The 14,285-nt window shown below is 34.6% G+C and overlaps 1 protein-coding gene across 16 annotated transcripts in view; it reads right to left on the bottom strand.

Moving 5' to 3' along the window:
- Positions 1-327: 327 nt before the first annotated feature.
- The window catches only part of LOC149743591 (CLIP-associating protein 1-B-like), a 42,668-nt gene continuing 28,710 nt past the window's right edge, over positions 328-14,285 (bottom strand). For 14 of the 16 annotated variants that reach the window (XM_089887043.1, XM_089887034.1, XM_089886975.1 and 11 more), the window contains 18 exons: positions 13,040-13,128; positions 12,680-12,786; positions 12,214-12,351; positions 11,302-11,365; positions 10,814-10,825; positions 9,749-9,912; positions 9,279-9,357; positions 7,837-7,980; positions 6,992-7,132; positions 6,284-6,396; positions 5,400-5,526; positions 4,966-5,058; positions 4,653-4,770; positions 3,922-4,130; positions 3,455-3,583; positions 2,466-2,675; positions 1,858-1,977; positions 328-1,372 (listed from right to left, as the gene is read on the bottom strand). In XM_089887043.1, coding sequence (XP_089743169.1) covers positions 1,313-1,372; positions 1,858-1,977; positions 2,466-2,675; positions 3,455-3,583; positions 3,922-4,130; positions 4,653-4,770; positions 4,966-5,058; positions 5,400-5,526; positions 6,284-6,396; positions 6,992-7,132; positions 7,837-7,980; positions 9,279-9,357; positions 9,749-9,912; positions 10,814-10,825; positions 11,302-11,365; positions 12,214-12,351; positions 12,680-12,786; positions 13,040-13,128 — 2,117 coding nt within the window. In that variant the 3' untranslated portion in view covers positions 328-1,312. The remainder of the gene's footprint in view (positions 1,373-1,857; positions 1,978-2,465; positions 2,676-3,454; positions 3,584-3,921; positions 4,131-4,652; positions 4,771-4,965; positions 5,059-5,399; positions 5,527-6,283; positions 6,397-6,991; positions 7,133-7,836; positions 7,981-9,278; positions 9,358-9,748; positions 9,913-10,813; positions 10,826-11,301; positions 11,366-12,213; positions 12,352-12,679; positions 12,787-13,039; positions 13,129-14,285) is intronic. The other 2 variants (XM_089887025.1, XM_089886945.1) reach the window with 1 other exon arrangement.

A 14,285-nucleotide genomic window follows, 5' to 3' on the forward strand; every position in this document is an offset into this window, starting at 1 on the left:
ATTTTCTTTTAACAACATAAACAAGAGAGCATAGCTCAAATAAACATGCACGTAGTTTATATTTCTTGTATACCACAGTTATTTTTGTCTACTCACTATGAAACTACAGCAAAGGGTAAACCTAACCTCAACTGATTTGTAAAACATAAACACGACTTCTGCAGAATGCCATGAAACCTGGTATTTAGACCACTGCTGGCCTGTTACCCCAACACTGTATATGCAAATTGTATGCCATATTAGTAAGGTCCTACGGCAAGGCGGGCATGGAACCTGAGATTTAGATCAGAGGTGGCATATTATACTTTGTCTCATCCACACATATAGTTTGTTGTATCAATGTTTCATGGTGTATTTTAAAACTTCAATGCTTTAAAATATAATCGCAAGAAAAGTAACACGATTGGCGAACAAACAGACACAATAAAGACAAAGTGTAACAAATTAACATTCGAATACCTGGAAATATCTACAATAAATTCAAGATACAACCATTCTTATAGAGTAGCATTTGTGCGCGGTATATCTATCCAGTGTCACAATATTTTGCTAGAATTTTAGTCACAGTTTGCAGCAGCACCTATGGGGTTTGTTGGTGGAACCAGTGATGCCATGCAAGTTTTTGATCAAGGTAGTCAACACAGAATTATTTACCTGGAAACACAAATCACCCTAGACGCAAAACACAGACTTAAAACATAACAACATGCAAGGGCCAAACCACTTAGATTAATGTTTGAACATTTATCACCAAGCTAGTCAGTTGTCTTTTGGTAATAGAAACTTATAAAACATACAAACCGACAAATTGACATATAGGCTAAGTGAGCTATGGGGTACATTGTGTGTGCTATGGTTTTATGTGTATGGCGAATTTTGGTTATAAAGAACATCCGTGTGGTGCAGGAAAAGCTATTAACGCTTTGCCATTTAAAATTGCAAAAAAGTTTTGGGAAAAAGCTTATTAAATTTTCCCATTTAAAATTGCAAAAAAAGCCTATAAGTTTTCCCATTAAAAATTGCAAAACAAATTTGTATACGCGCTTAAATATAGTCTGATAAATTTAAGGAGAAACGGCTTTGCTACAAAGGAATTGTCGCAGACAGATAAAGGTGACCAGAAGCACAGTGCAGCAGGGTGAATGTGGTAAGAAGGTCGCAGCACAAGTTAATTTATATATCGGGGTGAAGAAAATATTTTGCTAACAGAATTCTAATGTATGACACGCATAGGAAATATTTTGTTTTTGAATTCTTGTCTCACGCTCATACGGGTGTCTTTAAATACTTCTTGTCGAAATAAGCAGCAACTTTAAGCTTCTGTTGCAGCGTTCGACTGTGAACGTTTGATGTAAAGTTGGAGAAGTTTCATCTGGATGTATGGAGATAATAATGTTACACAGGGTTTAACAAAAACTGGTCAAAATTATGGATACAAAGTTATAAAAATAAATTAAAGATAAAAAAGTATGGATTAAGTTATGAAAATAGAAAAAAATTCTGAGCAGGTAAAAGAAAAATCTGTTGGTTGAAGAAATTCTACAAAAATACTACTATTTTGTCATTAGGTGCGCTAAATTAGGTGGTAATTTACTAATACAATAAACTAAACATGTACAAACAGTAAGAACGTGTAAAAATTAAATAATAACAAAGTATTTCTCTTTAACAACATATACAGACAATAACCACAAGATTTCTTTTACACATATTATACAATCAGGATTTTTTTTTAAAAATAGCTACAATCGGTTAAAATTTGACTTAAACCACCAGTGATGTTCCACCAAAGTTGCTCAAAGGTGTTTAAGATCTCAACTTAAAATACACTGTGTTTGAAAGCTACAATCATCTCACCTTTCCACCAGGCAAGGACTTTAGATGTTGACAAAGTTCTTCATCACCAATTACTCGATGTAGGGCAACAAGACAAAATACAGCAGCTTTACGCACCCCACTCTCAGGATTATCATAACACTGTGGGGGAAATATGGGTTAATGGTTCATTGTATTGCGACTAGCTAGGATAAATTAGTTACATTTATTTATATTTATTTATATATGTAGTAGGGTGGGGAAAGACAAGACATGTTTAGCGTATAATATCCAAATATTATGATTGTGTTTTAAACAATTAACAATGGTCTGTGGGAGTTGTGAGGATAAGGTTTTATAATTCTTTGAATGTTCTTTGTTTAATAGCAAATGAAACAAGTAAATAGAATGAAAAAGTGTCTTTGCGGTTACGTGTCTTGCCCAAGGATACATAAGCCCACAACAGTAGCAGCGTCAAGCCTTGAACCCATCACCTCTGGGTTAGAGGCAGGCACTGAACCACTGTGCTACAGCATCCAACAAAACTAAAAAAGCTTAAAAAAAACAAGGACAAGAGCCACCGTATTCTGTATAGAAGGTTGATTAATATAGTTGCTTAATAAAGCCAATAACAAGAAGCTACAACCAACCTTAATCAGACCAGGCACCAGATCAGCGACAAGTGGTTTATCCAATTCATCCTCCGAACATCTGTTGATGGCGTTCGTCAATATCTTCAAACATGCTTGCGTTGATTCGTTATTGTTTGACCTTGTTAATGGGCTGAGAACTTTAACACATAGTATAGGGGGTACAGCACAACATAACGCGTTCGCTGCTTCTTCTGCAGCACGAACCACCTGTAATGAATAATAGGTTGTTGAAGTATACTGCATAGTGTTGTTTATAGAAGGGTGGGGGAGGTGGGACACCAGCACATAATATCCTGATCGTGTTTTAAACAATAATAGCTGTCTATCGGAGTCGTGTGGATATGGTTTTACAAAATATCGTGTTGGTATGATATACAAACTTTTATGTTATTGGTACACAGTGAATAAGTTCTTATCTTCACTTTATTTAGATAGGGTCCTACTGCAAGGCAAGCCAGAGTTGCGATTTTTACAAAAATATTGAATGCTCTGGAATTTATAATTGTAAATGTAACTTGTTTATCCTTGTGTGGCGGGGCAACGATAGTCATTATATCATGAGTGTTCTGTTTCATACACCTTGTGCCTGCTTATGAGTTACCATGTATGTAACTTTGTATGTGACTGTTTTTTTCTGTGTGACTAAACCACTAGTGACACCTTGGTGGCAGCGACAAGCCTTGAACCCATAACCACGAGGTTACAGCGATATCATTACACCTAGCGTCTTACTTGTAATCACCAAAAATAAACCTGAATATAATTGCTAAACTAGAGTTTCTAAACTATTAGTGCAAGAACTGCTTCACAAGAGGTAATCCTGCATGCCACCTTTAACAAGTGGTGCGAATATTTACTAGGAGTAAGGTTACTTGTATAAAATTAAATTACAAGAATAGGAGAAAACTAATCTTGCTACGTCACCTTTTTAAGTACATTGTTTGGTATTGGTACCCCAACATCAAACCATGTTTGCAATAACTGACCTGTTTAGTTCCGTCTTTATGCGATTCAATAATATGGATCACGGTTATCTCGGTAAAGTTCTTGAATCTATGGGCAAGGTGTCGCAACATTTCGCGAAGAACATTCAATGCGGCTACTCTTGTATCAGTCTGTAAAGAAAGTTTTTTATTATTTTTTTGTTTTTAAAGTCTATTTTATATTTTATTCTGTATGGGTGGGCTTTACAGTTAGACAAGCTCTTACCCCAATATCCTGTTTGATGTTAAGTATTACTCTATGTTTTTACTGTTTTAATAAATTACTAAAAACGTCAACTTTATGGTGAAACAAAAACGAAATGGAGGAATTTAAAAATATAAAAAGAACTGTAATTAGTATAGACATTTTTAATTAAAAAAAATGGTTTTTAATTTCACATATTTTTGTTAAACCATGCGTCTGCGTTAGCAAAATTATTTAGAAAAACTGAAATCCATTTTCCGCTTACATCTGTTCTCAATATCTCCAACACACCAGACAAGACATTGTTGAAGTGAAGATCCCATTGTATTTGTTGCTGTGATGCTAAGAGTCCCACCACTGCGTCACTACTGCGTAATGTACGAGAGAGTTCTTCAAGCGCGTGACGCTTGTCACCGCCTTCACGAAGCAATTGCGCAACGTCGGAAATGTTGTCTGACATTTCGGTCGGGATTTCTGAGGAAATGTTTAGTTTTTTTAATGTCTTCCAAGAAAGTGTTTCAAATCCAATTTTTAGTGGGTTCTTTTCTTAATTTTTGAAACATTAAAAAGGGTCATTTTAGGATTAGTTCATGCAAAAAACTGTCTTTAACTATTATAACTATAATATTATAACAGAAACAAGGAAAACAGTTTTAACCAATTTAAACTAGTACAAACAAGAATTAACAAATCTACCTCTTAAGAAAATCAATTTCAAAATTTAGGTTTACAAAAGATCTGACTCAAAAAAGAAAATTAAAAAAATGAATCAAAACCAACACAATTGTTAAACAAGATAAAATAATCACTTTGAGAGTTCCACAAATATATAAAAAACTACCTTTATTGAAAAATATTTAAAAAGTTTAAAAATTATTCAAAAACCAACACAAAAAAATGCTGCACCAATCTTCATTAAAACAATCATTAATTACTAAAAAAATATTCAAAAAGTTCAAAACTTAATCAAAACCAGCATCACAAGCCCCAACCAACCTTCGTTAAAACTATCATCATCATCAAATATCGATTCCTTCACATCTCCTCTATTGAACGGGGATAATTGGTCCGAATATACGTGGGGGTTGTATTTGCTTTGCCGACCCGGTGGTAACTGGAACAAAACCGGTTTTAACTGGATTGGACTGGATTTCCATAATTTTTTTATATATTAATTTTAAGTTGAACCAAAGAAAACTTGTAAAAACATACATTTATTATGCAAATTACTAAGAATTACTAAGAACACTAACTAGCAATATGTAAAACCAGTTTAAACCAGTTTAAACTAGTACAAACAAGAATTTACCTTTGGTGAGTTCTGTAGTTGTTGCAGGGGTGGAGGGAAATTAGGACGACTGAAATTTGGGGAAGCCCCTAAACCAGGACTTTGTCCAGAGTTCTGTGGGAACATAGAATCTTATATAATAAAACAAACAGCTCTTTTCAAAAATTAAAATAAAAAAGTAATATATTATACAAATCTGGCTTAAATCCCAGGTCCCCAAGGACCTCACCCATACAGAATAGAAAACAATAAACACATTGTTCTACTAATTCCCAAGCAAACATAAACCGAGTCACAACTAATGGTGTGAAAAAAAGATTTTTCAATTACTAGCATCACCATTCTTGTGTGCAGTCTATATAAGTAGCCAAATAAACCCACCATAAGTACCTTAATAAAATGTAGCATACAACTTAATCAAGTCACTTAAACAAGTAAAAATCCACTATAATTACCTTGATAGCATCATTTACATCTGCACTACTGTCCATTCTCAACTTCTGTATACCAGCCGTAATATCACGAAAGTTTTCAGCAATTTCCTCCTGGTTCATATTCTCTGTATCGATGTGGACGCTGGATCTGTGGTTATGTTAGCTTGTTATAATTGAAGTTTACAACAACATATGTATGTGAGGGGTTCTAATGTTCCATGCTCACTCTAAAAATACACTGCATACTGAGTTATAAATCTAAACTCCCATTACAAAGTTGTAACAGTATTTAGTATTGTCAGACACAATGTTCTTATACACCTCATGCTCACTGTCGAGTTATAATATGGGTTTCTTCTTATACACCAGACACACATGGTGTATTCATACACCTTATGCTCACTGTCGAGTTATAACATGAGTGTCTTCATATACACCAGACACACATGGTGTATTCATACACCTCATGCTCACTGTCGAGTTATAACATGAGTGTCTTCTTATACACCAGACACACATGGTGTATTTATACACCTCATGCTCACTGTCAAGTTATAACATTGGTGTCTTCTTATACACCGGACACACATGGTGTATCCATACACCTCATGCTAACTGTTGAGTTATAACATGGGTGTCTTTATATACACCAGACACACATGGTGTATTCATACACCTCATGCTCACTGTCGAGTTATAACATGGGTGTCTTTATATACACCAGACACACATGGTGTATTTATACACCTCATGCTCACTGTCAAGGTATAACATTGGTAACATATGTTTAAAAATGTACTTTTTATAAACCAAAATTGAAGTCAATTAATTTTTTTTAGTTTATAAGAAGATTTTCAAAATATCTTCACATAATATCATCCAAAGTATGTATAAAACCTAGTTACCTAGGTGACATAAGGTCAATGGTCCCCACGCTCCCACGAGGTGACACCACAGTCCTTCCAGGTGACATGGCAGCACGACCCATAACTTGACCGGATAAATCAGAAGATACAGGCTATGTGGGGGATTAATGAAGAAATTATATCATTGACTGTTTATTGAGTGTTATAGTTATGCATAGGCGCCAAACCTGGGGTGGCAGGGTAGGCAGGCCACCCCTGAAAAGCAGTATGACAATATAGTTACCAAAGGTTTTCCAGTATGGTTTTTCAAGGACGAAATATTTTTTGAGATATTTCCTGAGTTTATTTAAAACGGAAAATTATTTCGTGGCTGTCAGAGACATAGGGAACACTTTAATATAAAAAAGTGGAATTTATTTTGGAGTACGTTCACTGTGATAGTTAAATACTAAGTGCAATATATTATATAGTAGGGTGGGGAAAGACGAGAAAATAGAATTTCTATTTTACCCCAACCTACTATACCAAAATGTCCCATTTTACTCCACCCTACTACATCCAATTGTCCCATCTTACCCCACCCTACTACTATATCAAAGCGTCCCATCTTACCCCACCCCACTATATCAAAGCGTCCCATCTTACCCCACCCCACTATATCAAAGCGTCCCATCTTACCCCACTCTATTATATCAAATTGTCCCATCTTACCCCGACCCACTATATGACAAACAACACTAAACTCACATTGACATCTCCGTTAGTCTTCATATATCCATGCAAAACCTTCATCGCACCGTCTTGGAAAGTTTTCGGGAGAACTCGTATCATCATGGTGAAAACGGGAGCGTTCAGCTCGAAGATGGAAATCACTAATGCTTCTGCTATCTGTGGGGTTGAGAAGGTGAATGAGATGATTTAAACTTTGTCTTTTAAAAATAGCCTGTTTTAAACGTAGGTCTAGAGTTTAAAGAGATGGTTTAAACTTTAAAAATTTAAATGATGATTTAAACCAGTGGTTCTTAAACTTGTTTGTATGCTTTACCTTTTTAACAAAGATGGTAATCAGATTTACCCCCAATATGTAATATGGGGCTCATTTATTAAAAATCGAAAACAACTAATTACATCAGTTAAACTGATGTGGAATTCAATTGGCACTTCATTTACCATCTAAATACTAGGAATTTACCCCAAGGGGTTAATTCCCCCCAGTTTAAGAAACGCTAATTTAGGGGGTAGGAAACTTATAAACAACTCGTTCGTTCATAGGAACGGGTTTATTTTCAATACATGAATAAGATGGTCTAAACTTTGTCTTTAGGACCAGCATTTATTTGTGAATGTTTTAAACGCTCATCTTTAAATCCCTTTATCAGTGAATTAATTTAGCCAAAAACTAACTAAACAGCTCCATTTTTTAAACACAAGAGTTGTTATACAGTTTAAGCCAGAGACATAAAGCTATATATTTCAGGTTTGTGAAATCATCCGCTTTATTTTCGATAAAAAATAAAAGTGATTACAATCATATGGATCTCTTGGAAAAAATCCCCCCAAAAAATGGCTAGAAATTTCATGAATATTATCACCTTTCTGACGTCCTGGCTCTTTGGTTCAGTGGTCCAAGTTATAATACGTGATATCGCCAATCTATTGTCACTTGTGTTTGATATTTCGATTCCTTTCAACATACCAGTAACATCAAGCATGTGGTGAAGTAATGCTATCTTGATCTAAGGATAAAGGGGTTTAAATGTAATAGTGGTAGTGGTACACTTCATGCCTATTGTCGAGTTAAATCAGAAGTGTCTTCGTATACACCAGACACACATGGTGTATTCATACACCTCATGCTCACTGTTGAGTTATAACATGGGTGTCTGCTTATACACCAGACACACATGGTGTATTCATACACCTCATGCTCACTGTTGAGTTATAACATGTGTGTCTTCTTATACACCAGACACACATGGTGTATTCCTACACCTCATGCTCGCTGTGGAGTTATAACATAGGTGTCTTCTTATACACCAGACACACATGGTGTATTCATACACCTCATGCTCACTGTTGAGTTATAACATAGGTGTCTTCTTATACACCAGACACACATGGTGTATTCATACACCTCATGCTCGCTGTGGAGTTATAACATAGGTGTCTTCGTATACACCAGACACACATGGTGTATTCATACACCTCATGCTCACTGTTGAGTTATAACATGGGTGTCTTCTTATACACCAGACACAAATGGTGTATTCATACACCTCATGCTCCTGTCGAGTTATAACATGTGTGTCTTCTTATACACCAGACACACATGGTGTATTCCTACACCTCATGCTCGCTGTGGAGTTATAACATAGGTGTCTTCTTATACACCAGACACACATGGTGTATTCATACACCTCATGCTCGCTGTGGAGTTATAACATAGGTGTCTTCGTATACACCAGACACAAATGGTGTATTCATACACCTCATGCTCCTGTCGAGTTATAACATGTGTGTCTTCTTATACACCAGACACAAATGGTGTATTCATACACCTCATGCTCCTGTCGAGTTATAACATGTGTGTCTTCTTATACACCAGACACACATGGTGTATTCCTACACCTCATGCTCGCTGTGGAGTTATAACATAGGTGTCTTCTTATACCCCAGACACACATGGTGTATTCATACACCTCATGCTCCTGTCGAGTTATAACATGGGCGTCTTCTTATACACCAGACACACATGGTGTATTCCTACACCTCATGCTCCTGTCGAGTTATAACATGGGCGTCTTCTTATACACCAGACACACATGGTGTATTCATACACCTCATGCTCCTGTCGAGTTATAACATGGGCGTCTTCTTATACACCAGACACACATGGTGTATTCCTACACCTCATGCTCGCTGTCGAGTTAAAAAACAAGTGTCTTCCTATACACCTCATGCTTACTGTGAAATTATAATTCCGTTTATTCAATACTAATAGCCAGACACTTTATCATTGCCATCCAATCCTCACCTTTAGGTTGGGCCTTTGTGTTTGATCCACAATGAAACGTGACAATATATTAAACTGCATGAGAGGGGGAAAAGATTCTCTGCATAAAAGGTTATGTGGTTAAGTATATTAGGTAGCTGTAACTTCATAGGTTTCTTATTTATCCTTGGGCCAGACAGTCAGCAACAATTTCTCCAACTTGGTGGTTAGTAATCTAAATTGTCAACCATACAAAAAAAGGGTCGACCACCCAAAAAGTTACATACGTGTTAACTCCTAAGCAGGAACGAGGTGTATGAAACAGAACAACCGTGTTATAACTACTGTTGTTTCCCTGCCACGCGAGGATAAATAAGTTACATACGTGGTAACTTGTAAGCGGGCAAGAGGTGTATGAAACAGAACACCCGTGTTTTAACGACTGTCAAGAATAAATCAGGTCACATTCATTCATTTATACTTAGCAGTATCTAAAATCAGTAGCAGCTCACCTTGTGACTTGTAATGCTTTTAATACTTTAGTTTGAACCGAACCAAGCAAGTCCGACCCCATTTTCTTGAGCAGTTGGGTGAGTAGGAAGTATAACCAGTCGTGCAACATCTCTTTGTAACCTTGGATGAAGTCAGGCAGCATTTCAAGGAACATGCTGAACACCTGTAAGGAGAATGAAGGAGTAATGTTAGGGCCAGGGGTGCCTGAAATAACATGACACAGTCATTTAAAACACGGTATCATTTAGTATGTTTTACAACTATGTGTAATGTTATGGGAATTAGGCGTAATGCGGGTTCTGGGAAAATGTTTTTTTCTTTCAACATTTTAGGCATTCTGTTACATCTGCTACCAGGCATGGTATAAATATTATTTTAGCGGCTTATTATGAAAATATATACCAGATGAGCTAATAAAATATTATTATTTGAGCTATTTACTGTGTTCTTGCAGCATATCGGTGTGGGTAAAATAGAGCACAAATACATTGATTTATACGATTGATATCAAGAAAAAAAATTAAAGGGTTGAAATGTTCAAATAACAACTTGTAATATACAAATACATTGATTGTAATATTGGTATGAAGACAAAAATTAAAAAGATTGAAATGTTTATGGTGATAACTCCTAACTATGCATTCATCGATTCATGCAACACATACATAGATATATGAGAGAAAGATTTAATGTTGAATGTATGGAGGGGGGTTGGAATAGAAGCCCAAAGGTTGCAAATTTGCAATCGTTGTGTTGGGGAACTTTATTTATAACCTAAAATATCAAATCTTTAATAAACCAGTATTTTAAGATTGTAGACATTTTGATAGACTAAAAATTTCCCAACCTAAAATACCAAATCTTTAATAAACCAGTATTATAAAATTGTAAAAAATTTAACAGACTAAAAATTCCCTGCTTTCAATATTTTCTTATATAAAGACTGACGCTCAATTGATAGGTTTATAAAATGACATGGAATAAAATATGAAAGGAAAAGGACTTGGATGGTCACACAACACGCAATAAACATCAAAACTATGATGATGAAAAACATTAATTACCCGTTTTGTCCCCTTTAGATCAGTTGCAGTAAAAAGAATAAGTTAGTAAAAAAATATAAATAACTATATATATATGTTCTGTGTTTGATTGAAACTACATAGTTTCAGTAGACAAATTCATTCAGTTTTATAAAAATTAGTTAAGAAAAAAAACATTACTATAACTATATATATATATATACATACATAATATCTTTTTAATTGGAATAACCAAAATTTTAGACAAATACATTTTTAAACACTATTAGTGCATTATAAGGTATATATATGATTTTTTTGTTTTACATCGTGTTGAATTACTATTTGAAAAAGTTTCTACATTGCTACACTTAAACACACAGCCACACTCAAAACGCGGGTGTATTTGTAGTTTAATTGAAAATATTTGTCGTTTAATTTCAAAAGCAGAACACTTTCAGCGATTGAGATTAAACAAAAGGCAAAACCGAAACAGAGAAAACAACAAACACAACTTATCTATCACTCACCTTTCCATGAGGATCAGCAAACATCCGATTAAATATTTCAATTATTTTCTTGATTTGTAAGCGACTGTGAATAAGGATTTAATATAAAATATGTATTTTATATTCGCAAATACCAAAACAAAGGTCTTAAACTTTAGACACACCCACGTAAAGAACACAAAATGTAAGCACACCCCATAGAAAAAATAAAAATTATTGAAAAACAATTTACTTAAAATCACTACTGTTTTCTTAGACCATATATGTGGGCTCTGACTTCTATTCTACATTAATATATGAGGTTTTGCAGCTTTGTTTGACATAAGGATGTAGGCAAGAGTTGGTATGTTACCCCAAAATAATCGAAATAAAGGTGGCTGTACACAGTATCTGGCATACGCTTGCGAAGTCGTATGCAAACCCATTACCGATCCACATGCGGCAGCGGAAACCGAACAAAACAGACGAATTCCGGATACTGTGTACAGCCACCTTAAATGAAACTTTGCGATAACATATTAACAAAAATACAGTTACTTTAATACAATCCTAATCAATAAACATCAGTTTTTTCAAAATAATCGTAATAATTTTAGAAATATAACTTGCCGCCAAATAATCATAAAAAACATAACATTATCATAGAATAATAATATCAAGCACAAATTTTTCCCAGAATGATCCTCATAAATATCAATATTCCTCAAGACAATTATAATACCTATAACATTACTGTAAACTTTTTATAAAAATAACTTTTCCGCAAAAAAAATCATAATAGATATAGCATCATTGTAAAATATTCATAAAAATCATAGCATTAACCCGGGAGATTCATATTAAATAAAACAGTGGCACAAATTAATTATAATACATACATTTGCCAATAAACATTCATACTAAAATACCTTTACCCAAAAACCAAGAACTTACTTGAACACCCTGTGTCTTGTAATAAGCGTATGAAGACTAAACAAGGCCTCCTTTCTCTCCGTCCATAAACCACTTTGACACAATTGTAATATCTCGGTGATATCTTCAGTGTGGTTGGTGTGACGTTTTAAACCATTTCTATAAAAATAAAACTTAGATTAAAGTAAAAAGAAGAAAGACTGTCTCATCTTCCCCCACACGACTATATATTAGAAGTTTATTTGGGTGCAACGCCCACGTTTTAAACTGATGTTCTTTGTTTACTATCAAATGGGGGAAAAAATGGAATGAAAAGGTGTCCCATCTTCCCCCACCATAATATATGTTACAACTTTAGTTGGGAGTCACGAGGATACAGTTTTATAATTCTTTAAATGTTCTTTGTTTACTACCAATTAGGATGTGAAAACAAAATGAATAGGTGTCCAATCTTTCCCCACCCTATTATATAAATAGCTTAAGTTACCTTGAATACGAAGACGAACGATCGGAACAAACGCTCGAAGTATCGGAGAAGTCGTCGTCGTTATCCGACAGACCGTAACCGTCGGTTTTACGGCCTGTCTTGCGTGACTGGGCGTAGAAATAGCATATTAATAAAATAAAAAAAAATGAATATTTCAAAATAAAAAGATTGTAAAAAGACATCATAGAAATTTTGAAAATAAAATTTGAAAAGACATCATATAATTTTTGAAAATAAAATTTGAAAAGTCATCATATAACTTTTAATTATAACATGGATAATATGTATACAATGGAAGTAATGAGCCTGGCAGTAACAGCCAAAATCCAACCCCTATAAAGCCTATAAACATAAGCCCACCAAAGCATCGTTCAACGCGATCTCTCCCTCTCGTCCTTTGGGTAACACTCTCATCATGGGAGATTGTGCAACTGCAGATGGGGTACGACCTGTTTCATATAGATATCCCATTATTAAGCAACTTAGAATGATATGTTTATTGTATTTTTGTTGAATGAGTTTTTTGAAAGGAAAAAAGTATAAAAAATAATAAGTTTTAAAAATGCAAAATTTTAAATAAAAATATGAAAAATTATTTTTGCGATTGTTTGTTAGAAATGTCAGAGTCAAACATGATTAAAACTAAATAGATTAGTTGAGCTATGAACTACAAGCATGCTACATTATAAACCACCATGCATGCATATTTGAAGCTATTTACTACAGAAACATTTAAAGCCAGTTATAAACCAGGAAACACATAAAAAATTAACATTTCACCATAGTTATCAACTTTAAAATAAACTTATAAATTAACATTAGTTTTTACACCACAAAACTAACAACATGCTTATTAAACTTTATCATGCTTTGCATTGCTAAGCCAACATAAGTAAGTATTGGATTCTTTTGTACAAGTATGTGTTACTATGTCAAGCTTTACAAAATAGTTTACGTATACAATGTCCATCCAGTTGCGCAACCAGGGGAGTTTCAAGGGTAGCAACAACCCCCAATGAAAAATATTAAGGGGGAAATTTAAACCCACGTTAGTTCAGCTTATAGAATGAAACCCTTTCCTGGTTATGCCACTTTATCGACTAGCTGCGCCAGTCTACAGCTTATATAAAAAACTTTCAAAATGGAACAAACACCTAACATGGTGTTTGTCCACTTTTTCTACCCTTCAAATTTTAAGATGGACATTCTTGGTACACATAACATTATGACCGACAAACTATAAGAATGTTTTGTGCAACAAACAAACAACATGATGTGATGATATTTCCTCTTGGCTGCTGCCAAACAACAATATGTTTCAATCAATACAAGTAACAACAACCAACACAAAAGGTATTCTGTTACTTCTGCTACCAGAGTACCAGACATAATGTAAATAATCTTTTAACAGCCCATCTGGTGTGGTTAGGCGGAGGCCTTGTCATGTTTATTACCAAATGAGACAAGAAAAAACGAAGAACATTCAAAGGATTATAAAACCGTATCCTCACGACTGCCATAGACCTTTGTTAATTGTTTAAAACTTGATCAGGATATTTGGATATTATTTGCTAAAGGTGTCCCCTCTTCCCCCGCCCTACTGAAT

This window comes from Ciona robusta, chromosome 1 (assembly GCF_009617815.1).
Source record: "Ciona robusta chromosome 1, ASM961781v2".
Lineage (NCBI taxonomy): Eukaryota > Metazoa > Chordata > Ascidiacea > Phlebobranchia > Cionidae > Ciona > Ciona robusta.